Source organism: Haliaeetus leucocephalus, unplaced genomic scaffold (assembly GCF_000737465.1).
Source record: "Haliaeetus leucocephalus isolate CR32 unplaced genomic scaffold, Haliaeetus_leucocephalus-4.0 Scaffold598, whole genome shotgun sequence".
In the NCBI taxonomy this organism is placed as follows: Eukaryota; Metazoa; Chordata; class Aves; order Accipitriformes; family Accipitridae; genus Haliaeetus; species Haliaeetus leucocephalus.
Genome location: NW_010973034.1, coordinates 6,399,705 through 6,421,528, shown reverse-complemented (window position 1 = coordinate 6,421,528; position 21,824 = coordinate 6,399,705). Strand labels below are relative to the sequence as shown.

General features: G+C 38.0%; 1 protein-coding gene across 7 annotated transcripts in view; it reads right to left on the bottom strand.

The window, feature by feature from the left end:
• SSBP2 (single-stranded DNA binding protein 2) overlaps positions 1-21,824 on the bottom strand; it is a 168,489-nt gene that overhangs the window by 37,600 nt on the left and 109,065 nt on the right. For 5 of the 7 annotated variants that reach the window (XR_775054.1, XM_010578059.1, XM_010578064.1 and 2 more), the window contains exons 5-6: positions 20,202-20,291; positions 1,701-1,760 (exon numbers count right to left, since the gene is read on the bottom strand). Coding sequence is in view for 6 of the 7 variants with exons in the window: in XM_010578059.1 (XP_010576361.1) it covers positions 1,701-1,760; positions 20,202-20,291 (150 nt within the window). In the remaining variant the exon portion in view is untranslated. The remainder of the gene's footprint in view (positions 1-1,700; positions 1,761-20,201; positions 20,292-21,824) is intronic. The other 2 variants (XM_010578062.1, XM_010578063.1) reach the window with 1 other exon arrangement.

Sequence of the window (21,824 nt, the reverse complement as noted above, 5' to 3'; positions counted from 1 at the left end):
TCCCTACTGCAAGGCATTAAGGAATATAGGAACAGTGGGAATTTTAACTCTGATTTTTACTGACTCCCATCTAATCAAAATTTCAGCCTTAAAGCTGCACTACAATAGTTTATTACTTTACACACTGCCCATCTATACTGTAACTTAAATAATGGCAGTGTTGTTAAAAGCAGTAATTCATGCACACAGCATAATGTAAATGAATTGCAAGAGCTGTAATTCACTGAGATTATGTTACAGCTCTGAACTGAAAATATCACAACATGCAGACAGAAACACTTTCGAAACTAAAACTGCAGGTTGGCAGGACTTTCACAGCACTCACCACATCCAGTTTCTACCTGCCAGTATTTACAGTGTTCAGAAACACAGAGAAACAAAGAATATGTAAAATCCAAACAGTGGTGTATCTTTGGCTAAGATATTACTGAAACGTACAAAACTCAGGAAGATGTTTTGTACTGAGTTACAGTATGTCAGTAACAAATATTTAAATAAAGTGCTAATGACATTGCACTCTTATGTTGTTCCTTCATGATCACTTCAGTGAGGTTAATCAAGCCACCCATCTCCCTTGTGAGAAAGTAGTTATGGTACAGGTAACTTATCCTGCTCCCAAACATCACCATGTTTGATGTAGAGAAATACCTGAAAACATCTTGCCACCTGATATATCCAGCTCACTAAAATTTAAACTTGATACTTTCTGGCAATATTGTGCCAGTGCTAGACAAGTTTCTTGATATTCTGTTATACAGATAAGAAAAATACCCGGAACTGAGGTTGGGGCCTAAAAGTCTCCTCATCAAGCTGTGACAACAAGAAAGGCAGTCCTGGAAGTCTAACCTGGACCAAAACACCCATTCCATCTACCCCATCAAACCTTGCCAATATTGTAAATGATCCAGTTTTTCTTTCAGAGCTCCACTGATATTTTTCTGTCTGTTTAACTTTTCATCTGCTGACAACTGCTTTCTCCTCCTCTATCTGCACTATGGAGAACTTAAAAGTACAAATGCTAACGGCTTCCAGAACCATCTTTTCACAGATGGGCCAATAAAGGTCTCTGCAGACGAACAGCAGCTCATTTCTCATTCTTGTTGCACTGGTATGCATATCCTTTGATATAGATGAGAGAAAATTGGAAATCTGATGCTTTTATAAAGTCCTCAGACTGTCTGTAAGAGCCATAGAGCACTTCATGATATCTGTTTCTCAGCAATAATTTTCGTATTTACTATGAAATAAATATACTTCATACAGTGAACAAAGAATAGTGATGCATTTTACGTAGAATTAAGTAGAAAAATTCTCAGAGCTAACTGCTTGATGTGGTTAGGAAGCTTTACAGAGTGTAACAGTTATGGGGACATTCTGCCTTCATCTCAGAGCAGACAGCATTGGCTGGCTGGTTAATGCAGCACCACACAAGGCAACTATATCCTCCCTCTGCCAACAGGCTTAACATACAATAAATTTTGAGGTGTAGACACTAATTAAGCACAGGAAAGTGAGCTGGGAGTGGCATGGCCACACCTTATCAAAATAACTATTTAATGGTCAGAAAAAATGCGGTGGAGAGGGGACTGAGTTAGTTTTGTAGCCAATGAACCACTGGTAGCCAACTAGACAACATTCCCTGTTCCCACCACTGCACCATCACCCTGGACCACAGGAGTGCATCAGTGATAAAATCTTACCTGATTGGGTATTCTTAAAGGTGGCCTTGGACCTCCAGGGTACCGAGGGGACATGAAAGGCTATGGAAAAAAAAGAGAAATACTGCTAAATAATTCAACTTAGCTCGTAATTACTGCATTGAGTCATTGGGCGTATGGCTTGTGCCATGCTTACACCTCAAGCATCCAGTTTAAATACTTCCACAGAGTGTTCAGCATATTATTCTACAATGTTTAGCAGAACTAAGTAAATTTAGAGATTCTTAGTGAATACATCTATCAAGATAAATTATTTAAAACTTTGTTACAGCAATTGTGAATGCAGAGTGTAAACAACAATGCATTTACAGTGAAGAAAAACTTTGTTACAGCAATTGTGAATGCAGAGTGTAAACAACAATGCATTTACAGTGAAGAATAATAAACCATTTCAATCATATAATCACACATCTATACTTTCCACTGGAGAAGGGGGAAAGATAGGAACATTGGAATAGAAAACAGATATGTTCTTGGGAGAGTCAAGAATAATTCACAAATATTTTCCGTTCATTTTTTCATAATAATACAGAAAAATGCAATACAAGATTTAACCTGTGAGGGCACAGATTTCAAGTTTATGTCGTAAATATTTAGAACATTGGTGGTTCCATTAACTATATTAATTCAATGTTGCACTCCTCCCATCCCTCCATGCTCACACAGTAAATCTCCTCTCTCAAAACCAAATTTATACCCAAATCTGTCATACCATCCTGCACCTTGTGAGGTTCTAGTGGTTCTTGGTTACTACTATACTACTTCATAGCCCACAAACAAGGTCAGTCCCCTATGATAAACAAATGGTAGTACCAACAAATGCATTTAACATCCTTACTTATTCCATCCCAAAGCATGACAGTAATCTAGAAATCTAAAGAGCTGGGAGATTAGTGGCAAATGTAAGACCTACAGGAAAAAGGCAAAAAAAGGTCTGACTAAACAGGTGATGAAGAAGATAATTTTGGCAATCAGGTACCTATAACTCCAGAAGAAAATGAAGAACTAAAAGCATGCTTTGACTGTGAACACAGGGACAAAAAAGACTGATTCTTTACATCATGAAAGAGGAGCTCACTTCTGTTCATGACACTGCCACTGGAGACAAAGGAGAGATAAAGGGCAGGAGTCTGCTGGGACTTCCCAGGGGCAATCTCTGATGACAAATGAGCTGCTGCACATTTAAACCCACTCTTTGGGGTCCCTTCAAAAAGAGACAAATATACCTACACAGGCATCACGTAGTCAGCTGTAGCTAAGGACCACTGGCAGGTCACCAAAACTGTGTGATCAACATCACTGTTTTACAAATGAATGGCATGTTTCAGCTCCATTAGCAGCACTGTGTTATAAACTAAAATGCCAGTGATCATCAATGCTAGTAACGCATGTATTAAGAGTAGCGATAACTAGCAAAGGAATTATAATTATTTTACCAATAATTAGTAATGGAATTTTTCCTATCATCTTGCATAAAAAAATTCAATGGAATCTTTCACATCTTAGAATCCGATGACAGCTGAAATAATGTAAACTACATAAACATGCATTCAAAATAGGTACTAGAAAGCAATTTAAAATACAGAGGGTTTACAAACTGGAGAACAAAGTTCAATGCCAATTGTGAAAAGATTACTTTAATAAAAAAGCATTTGAAATTATGTGCTATAGAAGAGGGAGGCTTCTTCATGCCCTGTCTCTGATGGTGAGATGCTCTGATAAAGAAGAAAGAAAAAAGGGTTGCGCATGTGGTGAAGGCTGTAAACATGCAGGCCCTTGTAAAGCAGTACAAGTGCGAGGAAATTAGAATTTCAACAGTTCCCATAAAGGTCAACCAAGTGCATTGTATGGAGTGCGGCACACTCTAGTGAGTATCTTGGATTTGGCTTACCTCATTCAGCAGACGAAACCTTAACTTTATTTACAGTTGTACAGCTCGTAAAAGGGAAATCAGCAGTGTCTCTCAAGTCAACCCTATCTTAATGTAGAATCACACTACTAATATTAGTATATAACGGTGTGTTATTGGCAGAACATCTGCTCCTTTCAATTACGATGGAAACCTGCTTGTCCCCTCTCTTCCCAGTGGGTTCACCTTTTAATGGAATTTATAAAAATACCTAAAAACTTATTTTTTGTATGGAGTTGAAATTTTATTTAAAAACCTGAAACAAATACCCCACTGCATTAAGGAAAGAGGCTTACTGATATAAAGTTGCAATTTTACTTTTCAAAGTACGAATCACATTGTTTCTAGTGCCTGACAATTAGAGGCCATATTTTTTGGTTTGCTGTGCCCCTGAGGTCAGTAGTTGCTTCAGATTTTTGAGGTCTGGATCTAGGCAGGTCTCTAGTCTACTTAATAAAAGCGTCACAGACTAAGTCTAGGATTCTTCTCTGAAATTATATATAAGTCATTGTTGTAGTTTAATGCCAGCCAGCAACTAAGCACCACGCAGCCACTCACTCACTTCTCCCCACCCACTGGGATGGGGGAAGAGAATCGGAAAAAGTAAAACTCGTGGGTTGAGATAAGAACAGTTTAATAGAACAGAAAAGAAGAAACCAGTAATGATAATGATAACGCTAACAAAATGACAATAGTAATAACGAAAGGATTGGAATATACAAGTGATGCACAATGCGACTGCTCACCACTCGCCAACGGATGCCCTGTTAGGTTCCCGAGCACCAATCCCTCCCAGCCCCACTCCCCCCAGTTTATATACTGGGCATGATGTCACACGGTATGGAATACCCCTTTGGCTAGCTGGGGTCAGGTGCCCTGTCTGTGTCCTGTGCCTACTTCTTGTGCCCCTCCAGCTTTCTCGCTGGCTGGGCATCAGAAGCTGAAAAATCCTTGAGTTTAGACTAAACACTACTGAGCAACAACTGAAAACATCAGTGTGGTAGCGAACATTCTTCTCATACTGAACCCCAAACATAACACTACACCAGCTACTAGGAAGAAAATTAACTCTATCTCAGCCAAAACCAGGACAGCCATGAATTTTTTTTTTTTTTTTTTTGAGGCACTGTTTCCTAAGGAGGCATCAAAGCAGACTTTAATTTGAGAGCCAGTGCATCTATTCTTAACTGACTTGTTAGTTCATTGCATGGAATAACTACAGGAGACTCTTTGATACAACTCTGTCTTACAAGAAGGTTTATATACTGTAAATATTTACGTATCAATGTATTCCCCTTAGACATATTTGTGGAAGTATTGAAATCTTCTCCTATTCTTTAAGCAATTGAACCCAAGTGGAACTGCAATGAATGACTTCATCTAGTAAATTTCAAATAGTTTTTATGGTTCTTGATGACCCATGGATACAAACCTTGCACAGTTCTATAGGCAGGAAAATACATAAACAACTGGGAAGCACAATTAATGTTTTGATGAATATAAGTAAATAAAGGTCCATACAGCATTGCAGAAAATGGTGAGATAGTGATGTTCAAGGACAATTCTGAAAAATTTTACACTGTTTTGGGCCAAGATTTAGTACTTAAGTTCACCACAAAAATTCTACCATTAAAAAAGAAAAACTTAAATATTCGCATTTTTGTCCCAGTTACTAAACATCTCTATCACCAATGCCATGTTTGTCCACAAAAAGTTCTACCGAGATGCATCAAGACAACAAAGAAATTCTGTGAAATGTTTTAATGAAAATAATTTAAATATGAACAGCTTTTCATTAATTGGGAGCATTTTTTTCAAGTCACACACACACATTACTAAGCACCAGGCATTCTGAAAGATACGAACTCAAGCAGCAGGCACTTTCTGTCACATGTTGGTTTGCTACACCCTTTGTAAATAATAGGAACAGCTGACACGAGTCTCATCTAGTTTTAATTTATTGTTAAGAGTTGCTGAAAGGACCATGGCTTAGGGAGGAACCACTGTGAACGTACATTTTTTATGGCTAGTAGCTCTCTTTCATTGACTTCTTGGGAAACTTTTACTTCCCCTTCTCTTAACGTTATTGCAGCACATACATCACAAAAAGTAATGGGTTCAAAATATGGGCACCACATTAAAACCAGTGATCACAGATTTTGAATTGGTCGGTGCAGCACTTGCCTTCTGAAGACCAAAAATAACTTCTTTGCATGTTGAAGACTCAAGACATTTCTGCCTGCTACCTCAGGCTTGTGTCAATTCAAAATCCAGAATCTTGATAGTCCAAAATCTTTAATGGATCCCCACACTAAATTCTCAGGAAGACAAACTCCTTGTTTGCCTCAGAGTTCAACGGGGGGGGTGGACACATGACTGGATAGGTGCCATGCCAATGAATCAAACACTTCCTTGCTTACCCCAGCTAGCAGGGAGGGAGAGGGCTGTCAGCCATGCACAGAGTACAAGAGCACTTCTTCCATCTAAGGATTATAGACATGTGACTGTCCAAAAAATAGTCAGGGTAAAAATAGAAAGAAATAATTAAGCTGGAAAAACATGCCAAAAGATAGGTACTGCGATTTATTAATGCAGCAGTAAGTTTACCTATCAGGTAGGAACAAGACAGAAGGACAAAAGATATTTTCTCCTACAGCCCTCTCTGTGCAAAAGGATGTAGGATACTCTTCAAATACTACATCTGGCATTTCAGGACCAGATCTTGCTTAAGATGTTGTTGTTAAGCCTGTCTAACGGAAACCAATCTCGAAGCTGATCTGACTGAGGAAGAAGGGTCATTATTACCAGAGTGGCTCCATCCCACAGTAATTTCCAGGTGCTCAAATGGCTCTCAAGGGTTTCCAGTCACTGCTGCAGCCTTCAAGTCCCTCTAATCCGCAACAGGGACATTACGCCAAGTACAAGCGCCAAGTGTGCTACTGTGCGCTAACCTAAGCTACAATTAACTTCTCAAACAGAGTTCAGGAACTGGCACATACACTGATGTATTAAGAAAAGTAAAAAAACAAAACAAAACAAAACAAAACACCAACCCCCAAACCAAACAAAAAACAACCCCGAAACCAAACAAAAACCAAAGCAAAATTTAAAAAAAAAAAAGGGAAAAAGAAAAAAGAAAAAAACACACGAAGAAAACAAAGTAACAGGCAAGAGGCAAGAATGTCATATCTAAGCCACAACTGAGATGGAGATGCCACAAGTGTTTGAAAACATGTCATACAAGTTGCAGTAACAGCAGAAGATTTGGGTAACTGTTTTGGAGAACAGCCAACTAAACACATCTGGGAACACCATTACATTGTAATTACTGGCTTCAGGTATAAAATCCAGTAATTTGGTATCATGAAAAGCGTCTTGAAGGCTGCCGTCATGCAGCTGAGACCAAATGAGTATAAGCAGAAGCTTCTACTAAACTGGGTGAAGAAGAAGCCACAGAGGAAAAAACTTTCATGTAGTCACTGCAGAATATATGTATTTATCAACTTAAAGTGGAAAAAAACCAAACTCCAAACCCAACCTAAAAGGAGAAAAGTACAAAAAAAGATGTCAAATAGAGAGAATACACAAAATAAAATCCAGATGTGAAATGTTAAATTTAGTAAGCTTCCTGTTTTTACTTAGAGAATCCTATCATGTCAAATTGTTAAAAATACTTAAAAGAAAGTAAAGCTCAAGAACTTGAATGATGGCGCCACACATTCTAGTACTTTTTGTTATCTTCCTGCTAAAGAAAGAATCCAACTGTGTATAGGGAGAGTACAGGCTATCTTACAAACTGTGTATTTAATACAATTCTGCGAGACGTATGTGCATGTGTGCATGTACAATGTAAAAATCTTGTAAAGTACTATTTTTTCTTAATCCCTGGGAGCACAAGGGGACAAGCAGGTAATAAGTTTCTCAGTAGGAAAGTCTTTGAAGAAGCAACGTTGAAGCACAGTAGTCTCACTGCCCACATTTTGGTTCCAGTATTCAGGAAAAATGATTTTACAAAAAACCCACCAGGAAGCTGATGACATAAAGACATAGAAGCTGGCACGTTTCTCTGCCGGTTGTGTAATTCTTACTCTGTCTTTTTTCAGTTGTTTGGGTGACTCTAGAATATGGTGTGGTTTAGTTTTCTTGTACCTAATACTGGTGGAATAAAAGAATCTAAAAGATGGTGTTCTACTAAGTATGACAGATTTCAATAAATCTATTTTTCTTTGAATTTACTTCCCTTCCAAAAGCTGGGAATATAATTTACTTGCTTCCAAATATGGGGGGGTGTTTTGCATTGACATTTTTATCCTTTTTTTACTCATATGATTACATTTATTGACCACATTTTGTCCCACATAACTTACAAAATTTACAATAATCCACAGTCAAATAACTAATCCAGAATACCGCTTACATTTCAATTCCTATTGATAATGAATTCCTAATGAGATTGAATTTCCCATAAATATCAGTATCTGTTTCAATACATATGTATTACGTGATACCCTATGACTCATTGTACTGGATAGCACAACTTTATGTAACAAACACACACACCCCAGGAAAATATAGATGTAGTTCAAAAAGAATTACTGCAGGTATTGGGCATGGGTAACGGAGAGGTTGCACACATTTGCTAACTGTAAAAATACCAAGACCCAAAACGCCAGCGAACAAAGCTCGAGCTGAGGAGATTAAAATGGAATTAATATTGCCTGAACAGGAGAACCATTGTCTACATGGCATGAAAAAAACCACCTTTCTCAGGAAGGGTAGCTTAAAGCAACAACGCTCATCTAGATTCACATTAATATCTTCCCAGGTAGGTGTACTGAAAGGTTTTTTCAGCTCGGGAAAAGAGGCGTTTGTCTGGTCAAAGCAGGACATAAGGTATGTTTCAAAGCACGCCCCCAATCTGGTTTAAATGACTGCGCTTGAGGCTGCTGCAGAAAGCAGGGCAGCAGCTCAACCAGTCCCATCCACCCAAAATACACCCTCTGGTCAGGGCTGACTGCCTGGAGCCCCGCGAGGGGCACGCTCGAGGCGCTGAGCGCTCAAGCCACCCAGGAGGTCCCCTGCCCCGTTCAGCCCTCCTCCCGCTGTGCCCAGGACGCGCGTTCCCACGGGAGATCTCACGGAAGGGAAGGCGTTCGCTGTACAGACCCCGGCTACTTTGGCACACTGTCAGCCCACCAGCGAGCGGGCTCTCCCCTGGACCCCTCTGCCTGCCGAGGGACCCCTCCTCTGCCCCAGCCCGCGGCAGCGAGGGACAGACGGTGGGGACAGAGGGTCCATCTTGAACATCAGCTCTGTCCAGACCTGGAAGAGGATGCCTATGCCACGCTCGTACTGCATTTTACATGGCTTAGGAAAGCAGAGGAACGGGTTCTGCTTGCACCAGACAAAGCTCTGCTGGGCTTCCCCAAAACACCTCTGATTCACAGGTTTGGAAGCAAACAAAAACAAGTGGTAACCGTCTTTCAGCATCTTTTTGTTTTTAACCTGCATTATCAAATTTAGAACAATCTCCTTAGATTGTATGTCTCAACACCCCGAGAGGCGGATGATGCTCCTAATTGGAGAACATCTCTTCAGCGAGTAACAAGAGCACACCACAAATTAAAAAACACAAGGTGAAACACAGCTTTAGCACTCAGTATAGAAAAGGACTGAAATTGTATTAATTGGTTTGTACAATTCAGTCACCATCATCAGCACAAACTCTAATCGCTACTTATCACCAGAAGCTGAAAATGGAACCACAGACTTAATTTGTACACCCTATGACAAATTATTTTAAACCAATTGTGCTGCTATGTGAAGAGCAGGTATTGTAAAAGGGTCCAAGCTGCCAGCAGCAAGGTCATAAGCCAGATGGGAATTCTCACAATGACCAGATCTCTTCATTTATTCATTTAAAGTTCTAAATGATAAGAAGTGAAATAAACCAAAAATCTTTGTTCTCCTCTCCTCCATTAAAAAAAGAATTCAATTACCAAGTTACATATTCTGTCTCTGAAAATACAATTTGTATTCATCTTTTTTGGTTTTCAAACTCTATTCCTGGTTAAAAGGACTGACATCACTTAACTATTTATAGTCCAAATGCTCAGAAGTAAAACTGCTTGATATTTTTATTTCATTTTCTTATTATGGTGGCAGTACTGAAAAATGACTAGGAAGTAACATTTTAATATATCTCTTTAAGACTCCTAGATTTTATAAAATTATTTAGAGGTGTTTTACAGCTACCGCTGGTGTGTGGGCTTCCATTCTTAAAGAAATGGGGTTTTGTACTCTTGAAGAGTACCAGTGGCGAAAAATAAAATGTGTGAATTGAATTTATCCAAGTTAGTTTACAATTCATACACTTTCATTAATTTAGTTCCCTCTATGCTTTTTTTGTGGACATCTCCATCAGCAATAACAGTCACCACAGTGTATAAGACACTCTTCATTAACACATTTTAATTCTAACCAGGACTAAACTAAATTAGCTCTCAAAACGACACTCTTGTGCTGGCACAGCCTGCTGATAAACAGAAACATGTTACTTATCCTCTGCAAAGCTCGGACAGGCTATCATCAATTTTTAACAAAAAATTGTTTTCCTATTCAACGGCATTTTACTATTAATTATACAACAGTTCTTGTCCTCCTTCGCCCCCACAAATGGCTACCACAGTGTTAGATGTCTTTGTTTTATATTTTGCTGAAGTATTTTTACAGATTAAATTTGGGATACACACTACACATCTTGTAATCTACCAGTATAAATCAAACTAGCTCTTTTTATCTACACTATTTCACATAAAATCATGTTAGATTCTCAGCACTGAGACAGGATTTCTCTCTACATTGACCTTTCCTGATGACCAAACCTATTTCCATGAGCAAGTTCTTCTCTGTGCTTCAGATGAAGATTGCTGAAAAAATAATTTCTGTATTTATGGTTTTCTAAGAGCAGCCTGACATGCTCCAGCAACCTATAAAGAGCAACAGTAGAAGGTTTGATTTAATTTATAGAGCAAAATTAAGATTTTTTTTTTTTAAAAATGGAAGAGCCTTCCACAGACACCTGTCCTTCTACATCTGAAATTCCAAAAGTTACAACAACACTAGCATTTCAAACAAAATTAATGCTTTATCCCTGGTCAGGAAATACAGGACTCATTCCACCATATGAAAGAATACTGGAATACATACCTTGCACACTCTGCATAGACAAATGAAGTAACAAAACCTCTTTAAAAAAAAACCCCAAAGCTTTTGTCCTTAGCTAAACATTCTCTGTGATGCTAAGAGCAGGATCTGCCCACTTGCCTGGCTACTTCTCCAGAAATCTGAGTGTAAATAACACTCATTTTCATGATAGATGATGATCTTTATGAATTGTACTGTTATTACATCTGTCTCACTTTGTGGGAAATATCATCTCATGCTCAAAAAGATTTAGCAAGTGGGAGAGAAAGGGGTTAAGTTTTGCACTTATTTAATGGAAATTTTGAAAGAAACACAATTTTTGAATGGCTATTACCTACACGCATTTTAAACCAGGGTAATAGTTTTTACTCTATTTTTTATTAAATGCAAATACTACAGAAAATAGAGTATTTCAAACCTGACAAGCTAAAACTAAAACATCGAGAAGTATTTAACCAAATAAACAAACTGCGCTTTTAGAATTCAGACATCATATGCACAGATCACTAAGCTTGAGAAAGCATTTCCTTAAATTTAGTAAACCTTCTAGTCACCCTTGATTATGATATACGATTGATTTTTTGGAACAACTTTGACAACGACAAGCTGGAGTTTGTTATTCCTGCTGTTATATTTAATAAATACATTATTTCAAAGCTATATGCATTACCATCATCCAAGGATTTTGGCTTCAAACCCAATCACTGGTGGCTCATGTAAAAAGGAAGAGTCAGACTATGACAGGAACTGAATTAACCTCAGCAGAGGGAAGCGTCATGTACAAATGAGAACCCTTCCCCTACTCTCTAGTACCACTTCAGCAGCAACTATAATGCCAGTTTTAGTGTATGCTCAGTTCCCTTAAATTTCCAAGGTCTATCTCTCAGAGAACTTGAATTTTCAGGATAAGATTATAGAGTTCAGAGTCATCCTAGGCAGACGACTTGGGCCCAACTCCCCCTCTTCCCCTTCCACCACTCCACAAGTAGCAGTGGGTCTGTGGCTGCCTGAGATGTACGTGTGGAATGACTGGAGGAGGGGGAAGCGTGGGCTCAGACCTTATTTAGCTACTCAAGCTGAGCAGTTTTAATTTGTTCTAACAGTTACGAGCAGTAAAACCATTACCACAACTGCAGGATAGAATTATCAAAGCCAGCAGATGTCAAACACCTTTATCTTTTTAAAGTTGACGTTATTCCTGGTATTTAGAGAAAACAAACAAAAAAGAGAGGACCAAACATGAAGTACTTACAGATTTTTCTAGATGCTAATCCTCTCTCATATAGTCTAAAAAGTCAAAATAATTTTTAAAATTAAAGTACTTTAAAATACACCATGATACTGGCAAGTACAAAAATGCACAGATCCCAATTCTGCAAATAATTAGATGTACGCATGATTTTATGCACTTCAGTATTCCCAGTGGGCGTCAGTCTGCTGTACTGGAGTGGATGTGTTTACAAACAACGGAGATTCTGAAACTGCAATAAAATACTTCTTACTAACATTAATTATATAAAGCTGGGGGGGGGAAATCACCTTTAAAATCAATTTTCAAAGCTTTTCAAGGCCTACCAAAGCTGCTAGATTTACTCACAAGCCGTACTTGTACCTTTGGTGACATTTCATTCTCTCATAGCAATGTTTTAACAATCCATGATGCTTTTCAAGCTTCTGGGACTTCACTGTATCTGCTCTGCTCAAGGCCCAATTCTTTTAACATTTTACTCCTTCACCTGCAATTATCTCATTTGCTCCACTGGAATTTAGGATGGGTGTGAACATGTAGCAAATCCAGCTAATTTTGCAGTCATGCTCCAGTTCATTTTTAATGATTTGTACATTTTAGCTTAAAAAACACCAAAGTACAGGCAATGCTACAAAAGTGGGAAAAACATGAGGATCAGCAGTGAAAGGTAAGTGATGAAGCAGGATGCTACCACTGTTAACAAAGTACGTCTGTTTGAAAATGGGGGATAAAAAATGGTAATGCCCTGGAAAAGTAGGAAACTATGTGACTGTTAGGGGAAGACAATAGTTGAAACTGTTCAAAGGTGTTTAAAAAGAAACAAAACTTTTTAAAATCGATACACACAGACGTTATGGTCCTGCAAAGACTGGTCTGAGAGATGCCTGCATTTTCTAGTTTTAGTCATGTAATTTAGCGGCTGGAATTAGGAATCCTCATTCCTTGTGCAAAGAACAACCCCTCAGTGGACAATTCATAGAAGCGACACAGCCACTCCAAAATGGCTTTGAAGGGACGCTGGAGGATTTCTCCCTCCTCATCTTCCTTACTGCTGGATGCTTGTTCAAAGGAGCAATCTGGGAGGATGTTCTGCAAGTGTGAAGGGGCTGAGGCAGAGGATCACGTACCCAGCAGATCCCTGGCCAATGCAATACTTTCCAGGAGACCAGTGCATGTGAGCTAGATTAAAGTGAGTGCAAGGACTGAGTAAAACCACAAACAGGCTGGTTTAACCTCAGCTGTTGTGGAATCAGAGGACATGTAAAGGTGCCAACCATATTTGTTTGGGAGACTGTGGCCAATGACTTCTAAAAAGGAGCAGATATTTTATACTTACCCTTGGAAAACAGCTCAAATATAACCTTGCTTGCTAGTTTTCTTGGGGGTATATAGCAAAGATTTAGCTGTTTTAATCAAATGCTGCATTTATCAAATCCATAATACAAGCTCTATTTTTTAAAGTTGTATCATACCATGACTTTACTATAAATATTGTAAATGCAAGTATAAATTTAAATAGTACATTATAAAGATACTTCACAGCCTTACACAGAAGCTTACAAATCCATTCTTTTTATACATAAATAGTTCACTATTTCTGTTTCAAAATGCAAGAAGTGTGTGTTATTGATTTTTAATTCACTAACTTACTTTGCTTATTTTCACAATCTAAATGCTATTTAAACTCATATTTTAATAGCAAATAGTAATACTAAGCAAGAAGAGCAATAGAAAAGTTCTTTCTGCCCATGCATCTTACTGTAATGATGCTCTCCTAAAGCATTGGGTCAGCTCTACTAAGGCAAAAGACTAAAAAGAATACTTTAGAATAATACGGATTGAGCTAAATTGAGAATTAACAACTGCCACTAGATGGCATGATAGCCTTACATTACTTTGGTGGGTTGGGTTTGGTCTGGGTTGGGTTGGTTTTTTTTTTTCCCCCTTTATATAAGAGGAATATGTAACATTTTTAATTCAAACATGGTGTCGACACATTTTTCCCATGCCATTCCAAATATGTCTGATGATCACAAATTGGTGAATGAAGCAAACTACTTGACAATTCCTTTAGAATATATATGCCCTATGGAAATAAGGTTTAGCAGTAAGCTCCACTAGAACGAATTTTAACAAATTTGCTGGAAAAAAAGTAATGCATTTAAAAGAAAGGGCAGTTCACTTATATGTGAAAAGGTATAGTCAGTGGTAGAGTTTAACTTTTTTAAAAAATTACCAAATTAAACAAGTGAACTGTCAATTATCAAACAACCTGCCTCCTCTAAATCTCAGCTGGCACTTGATGAGTTAACTATTCAGCAGTGTCTCTCAGGTGAGTTAAGTACAAACCCAATGTTATTACCTGCCTTTAAAAAACAGACAGGCTCCTTATACAGATGCAGACATGGCAAACTTTTGGTCAACCATGTAATAAAACAGGTAAAGATAACTGGTGTTTAATTAAATACGTATTTAAAGGGCTCCCATAATTGCAGCGCAAAAATAAACAACCAGAGTCAGATATTCAGCAGTCCTAGTTGTCACTAACTTAGAGAAACATGATGAATTCACTGGATTAGAACCTAGAACTTCTGAATAACCTGATATAGTTCAAGATGTCCCTGCTTATTGCAGGGTGGTTGGAACTAGATGAGCTTTAAAGTTCCCTTCCAACCCAAACCATCCTATGATTCTAACTCTGCATTTAGGTGTGTTAAAAGCAGAAAAGTAACTAAAAGGCAAATAAAATCCTGTGAAATCAATACTTTTCAGTCTGTTTAAAAATTCAAAATACTTCAATGAACACAAGCTCCAAAATTTCTCTCTGGCCTCTATTTGCTTACTAAAGCTGAAATTGTCTACAAAGGTCAAACAAATAGGCTGCGAAAATACAAATAGAACCTATCTCAAATTTTTTAGCTGATTTAAACATCAGTGAAGAGATGGATGGAAACAGGCCAGCACTTCACTACCTGAAGAGCAGCTGTTTGCACCTGAATACAACCCTCATGCTCCACATGGGCATGCTGGCGTATGCCTAGGAACAGAAGTGTATCTGGGCTTCAAAATTTCCATGAAGATATTTCCAAATGTTCAGGTCATTATTTTCTAAATTAAATCTGTACCATGAAGTGCAACTATAAACCCAATTTTTTTCTGACCTCATCTTCCTCAAGAAGAAGGGAGCAAGGCTAGTACTGAACACTTTGAAGACCTTGCTCTGCCTGTATCTAAGAGGGCTTTCACAAGTAACGCTTACATACTGCACAGAACCAACCCTGCTGAAAAACGCTGGTTGTCCTCAGGCCAGAAACTGGAAGTTAGATTGGATGTGAAAATGTGAGTGTCTCTGAATTCTATGACGTAATCCTCTTCGAACACAAGTGGATGAATTTAACTCACTGTCAATGAGTTTATCAGAACCTTGCATAAAGCTTTGGCTGCTGACATGATATGCATCCTCTAATGTCTAGACCGAAAGGTAAATAATTATTAGAATCTTATTCAGTCCTCCAGTTGCCCTACTATTTCAGTATCAGTTAGGACTCCAAAAAGAGGGGCAAAGACAAGGTCACTTTGATCTCTGTGGGCGGCCATATGAAGAAACTAACAAAAGAGTAACTCTGATGCTAAAAAATGGCACAGAAAATGTCCTAAATGACTTTATATTATTAACGTAGTAGCTAAGTGCCTTCCTCACACCTTAGCTCCATGTACAGGATGTGGTCTAGAGAGGAAAACTGGCAAACTGATGATGTATTTCAAGACTCTGACTGGAGTCAGATGAGCATTTCAGGAATGTATACAGCCATCTTACCCCTATGCAATCTAATATAGTTTCATGACTTCTGTTGCCCATGTAATTCATAATCTTTTAGAAGGATCGTCACTTACGATGTTCCACTTTCGTAGGTGGAGAAACATGACGAAAGAATTGAAACAACTTCTCTTGGGTTACGCAGGAAACACGTGGGTAACTTATGGATGAACCGCATATTTTTTTTTAGCATCCAGGCTTGCACTCCAGTTCCCAACCATTATCCTTCTCTGAGGCTCCATATTTAAGAAAGCAACTTACCAGAAGCACTGCCCCACTAGACATCACCCTCACTGGACTGAACTTGACCTGTTATTTCAGCCTGAGACAAAACCACCTCTAAAACTTGATTGCATTCTCCTATTTGGAGTTTAAGAGTCTTGTATGACATAACTATTGTCTTTGCTCCTCCTGTGGTCCCACACTTTCAGTTTAGCTGCTAATGAACCACGAACAGATTTAGTTACTGTATAACCCCAATTTATTTCCAGACTATCACCTATTCTACATACTGAAAGAAGATGAAGACAAAAAAATATGTAGCTATGAAATTTAAAGTTACGTTAAAATACATACACACCAGTAGATGAAATTGAGACACATCCTAACTCCACATAAACCTCTTTTCTTGACTTTTCAGATTTCATTTTTCACACTGTAAACAATTGGCTTTTTAAAAAAAGTCATTTAGTTGATGATAATAGTTGTGCACAACACAACTCTACCACCTTCCTTTCACTGTATCATTGCAAGTCATCGCATTTTGGACTGTCAGCACCGTAGTGATCATCATCCATCACCTGAATTGAAGTATAAAAATACAAGTACTGAGAGATACAAGACAAATTCAGCCGCTGGCTTCAGAACTCCACCTCTGTGGACCAGGCATAAAATGCCAGAGATTGCTAATTAACTTCAGTGCTAGGGGCCTACATATACGTGAAAGCCTCATTTTACAAAGAGCTTTACCAAATACTGTCTGAGAAACCATACTTCTCTCGTATTTGTTTACCTCCATGTGCTATACTAGTGTTCTGAATTATTTTCTTTTACAAAAAATAAAGGTCACGGAAATAATACTAGTGGTCAGCAGTGCCAATAAAACTGGAACCCAGGTAATGTTTCTTGGTTCCCAGCACTGTCCCCACCTAGGCTGCCACCTTCCCCTGACATGTCTGGTAAGATGCAATTTCAACAGCAAGAGCATCCATTTCACTTATGTCCCAGTTAGTGGTTAGTGCCGCATGCCGAAATAGAGTTGCAGTGCAAAACCAAGAGCCAGTACTGATGAGAAATGAAATGACTTTAAATCATCCAGCAATTCTGAGTTAGCCAAGCAGAGCTGGAAGGTAGTGGCTGTCTTCAGCTTTAGCTTAGGCCATCCAAAGATTTCATGAAAGCAACAAAAGGCATCCTTATCATTCCAGGATGACCTTCTAGATAAATTTTCAGTTGAAGAAGTTGAAATGTTACAATGTTTTTGTAGTGCAAAGCCTTAGTGAACTAAAGATAGATATTAAGCACTGTTCTCCCACTGTTTCTATAACCTTCCAAATCTTAAAAACCAAAATTGTTCACTTTCATAATCTAGGAGTGAGTTGCAGGTCTAAATTCCAAACTTGTAGTGAAAGAAGACTGGCAGTTCACAGAAAGACTGAAGTTTGTCAGTATTCAGATCAAGACAGATTAACATGTTTTCTGTGATTTGATTTATTATCAGTTGGGATCACAGGAATTGCTGAAGAGTATACAAAAACTGATTGTCTAGTTAAAGGTGTACTAGAAAGAAAGCACCTATGAAGGAAGTAGGAAGTTTTGATCATGAGTTTCTTGCTTGTCATTTCTCCTGCTTTTTATGGCACTAGATGATGCTCCTGAATTTTCAAGGTTCACATACACGGCTATGTCTGCCAGTATATTTTCTTGTCCTCAGATAAATTGACATTGCTAAGATTCAGCTCCGTCTGAAGGTATTACAACCAGATGTTAATGGCTTCTTGACAAAACTTACTCCAACACCACAACACCTTGTTGTGGACTGTCTGTCCATATTTGCTTTATACACACCTTACAGTTTCAGCACACTGTTATGTAATTGACTGGATTTTGGCTTAGCTCCCCTTGCTGGGATTGCTCCCAACCATATCAATGTATCTGCTATCAAACATGCAGTTGGATTTGCTAACTAGCATGTTATTTATGTACTTTTTTAAGCAGACGACTACAGCAAAAACTAATGATCTTTTGAAAAATGTTTGTTCTGTTGACAAGGCCATTCAGCTGAGGAAAGTAGATCTCTATCAACTATAACTGTAAGGGACTAATCTTGAGTATTGCATGTTACAGAGAGACATGATGGCACAGACCCAGCAGTTTCAAGGAGAGGTGAAGGGTGATGTCTGGAAGAGCCCAGACCAGCCTTTGCAGACCAGCTCTTGGTACCTGCCTTGCAGAAGACTCAATTGGCTGTGTTGTTGAGTTGATGATAGCTCTGATTAATGTCACAAACTATGTTACACTGAAAATGGATTTTCCTCATTTATTTTCAATCTCAGGCCTTGCAAAAAGAGCAGGCTGTTGGTGGGGCTTCACATAAGACTGAAGTCAGATACTGACAGACAAGGAAAGTTTACCCATACTTAACTTTCTATCATCTTGTCTTTCTTACATCTTTAAAGATCTAGAGTGGCTAGGAGTCTTTTCACGCTTCTAAAAACAAAACTCCCACACCCTCCTCCTGCAAAACCTTTAAAATAGTTACTCTCTCCTCTATACTTCACATACTTGTCCTATCTGTGCCCCTTCCCCCTCTTAATTGTCCTCAAAGTCAATAAAAGAAAATAATTCCTTTGACATTCCAACTGGAGTGGGCGGCTAAACTAAGAAAAAGTGAAATATTTATACAATATAAAAATTAAGATAGAACTGTGTTTAAAAAAATCTACCTAACCAGCTGTTCAAAACAGTAAAGGCAGAAATAAAATAATTATTCGGTTCTGCCAACTCCTGAGGATTTTGTGACTGGCAACAGTAAGGTATTTTCTACTTCAATTGCAAATATATCTTTTCATTCATGTATTAAAAATCATGCCTCAGTTTTTGAGTTGACAAAGGAAACATCATGCTCATGCCAGGTTCAGGGTTTCTTTATGTCAGTATCCATACTGCAGATTGCAGTTTTTCCCTCTGTGACTACGGGAAAAGAAGACCATACAAATAATGTTGTCACTTACATACAGTGTAAAGAAAGACTGCTGACATCCTGCCATTTTTGTACAATCATCATTTGGATATAAAAATAAATAAAACATTTCTTCTTTTTTTCCAGATGAAATATGCTTCTTTTTTCTATGTATCTCAGGGAAGAAGGAAAAAGACACTGGTCTCTACCTGGATTTCAGCACTTGGTTTTTAGGGAATATCCCATCACAATGTTCTCCCCACATCACAATCCTGGAAATCTGGGTTGTTTCTTTCACAACATGAGATCAAGTATGTGAAGTGGAAATCTCTGTTCTTCCTAAAGAGCTGTTTCAATGCTAGAAATGCTGCTAGTTTTTGCTCCTGCTGCACAGCCACAGTAGTCTGCCAGTGTGGAGAAAAACAACCAAGCTTTGGTGAAGAGGAGATGCAAGCTTGCTCATAGGAGCAGTCCAATCTCGGATTACAACTGTTAGGTTGGCCTTGCACTAAAAGCTCCCATTTTTTCCATCATAGTATTCTGTACTGTTAATGTCCAAAGTGCTAACTGGGTATTTAGTTTCATTTACGATAAAACTTAACAGAAGCAACACACAGTCTAAATCCTTGGCTTGTTTTTTTTAGGCATTAGGGCTGAGATCTTCAACGTGCAAGGAGATGCTCAGTGGGATATTCTTAATTGCCTAGGTCTAATTCCCACTGAAACCTGAACATCTTAAAAATCTGGCCTGTGACTTTACCACAGAGCTAAACGTGACCAACAACGTTCTTAATTAAAAGTTTCAATGCAATGTATGTATCTTATCATAAGAAATTATTTTAAAATTATATTCAAGCATTTTCAGTCTCCACTCATAAACTGGCACTATTTCTTATCCTTGAAATTTTGAAATACATTGTGCTGTACTACTTCATAAATGAAATATTTGTCAATCAGAGAGATTCCTTTCCACCTATTCACTTTGTTAAAAAATAAACTCTCAAGTATTGTACTATATAATGAGACATAGTTTAGAACAGGACCTTTTCTACAGACTTGTAAACAGTATTACGGAGGATTTTCTATCCTAAAATTCCTGTAATCATAATTTTTCTGAATACCTGAAAAAAACCCGGTGGTACAGGACCTACTGGCATGCCATCTCCTGGGGGAATGTTTCCTAGCACTGGACTGGGAGCTGCTGCAGCACTCTGAAAAGAACAAAGGGAGAATAAACCTTTGTCATTGCATGGCAGGCATTAAACCCCCCAAAACCCCCAAAACAAAAAAAAAACCCAAAACCTGACCAATATTCAGAAAGTAATTCTCTGGATATGTCATAATCTGAAGGTAAATTAAAACTGTATAGTCTTTAGTCTTTGTTTACACAAGTATAATGATTTGTTAAAATAACAAATGTATGTTGAGGGGAAGGATGTTAGAGATTGCACAGATATACAAATATGTGTCAATTAGATAAATCTTGACTAGATGTTAAAAAATACTGCATCTGAGTGTGTCTATATATATACAAATGTGAATGTAACTTGCACACTTTTTCTTGTATTATGTGTATAAACATCCTCACACATGCACAGATATACATATAACATAAAGAAAGTAATTTATGCATATTATCAGCAATTTCCAAGCACTTTAAAAATAATTTCAGCAGACTGTAATATTCTTTCAGAACTACATCAAGCTTCAAAACAGGATTCTGTTACAAACAGTACAAGAAGGAATGCTCACGATTCTGCTGGTAATGCTTATGATTTTACCAACCACTAAAATAGCCACCATGACAAATTAGAAGAATTCAGGTTACATTTTCGGACGGGGGAAAAAAAAAAAAAAAGATTTCTAAGAAGTGAATCAGAGGATGAAATTAGTTACCTTTGCAAATCCTTCAGTTGGAATAAGCAAGCAAAGAATATTGCTTCTGGCAATTTACAAAAAGGGAAGCCAAACTGTTATTGTTGTCATGTATTGGAACCTCAATTACTTTTAATTTCTAGCAGTCTTCCTTCCTGCAATATGTTTCTGTAGGGCATAAGGCTGAATCACCTATAAAGGCTTACAATCTTCTGTGAAAGTACTCATGCACACACAATGCATTGAGAGCCACTTGCAGCTTACTAATGACCTGCCAATATCTGCCCTACAGAATATGAATAGCTTATGTTTATTAACTTATCACTCTATTGTATGCTCACACTTGATATCCAAAAGCTGCAGATCTGGAAATTGTATTTCCAGGTGTTTGGCACACTATCTAGGAAATTAAAGAATAATGCTGGAAAGAATTGAAAACTGGCACAAAGAAGGGCTGACCTTTTTAAACCAAGCAGAAAGGAAATATTCAGTTAATTACCACAGATTTTTCAATGGCTTAAGCTGTGCTTTAGAATATGCTAGCAGTAGCATATTTAGCATCTAAGCTGTATGTTCTTTCCAAACAAAAGTCTAGAACATATCATTAAAATACAAAGACTGCAGAAAGTGCTGGTTTCAGAACTAAGCACAAGACTGATTCACTAGAAAACCCTCTAATAAAGGGTTTTATTTATGCAAGGATCTGGTCTGCGGGATCAGTGTTAAAATACTGTAAAATTGCAATTTACAGAAAAAGCCTGTCAGGTGAGTTGGACATAGCAAACACTTTTGAATCATAATGCCTTCTTGTAGGAGGCCACCACAAACTAACCAAAGCAGTCTATAAAGCTGTAGCAAATAAAGATGGT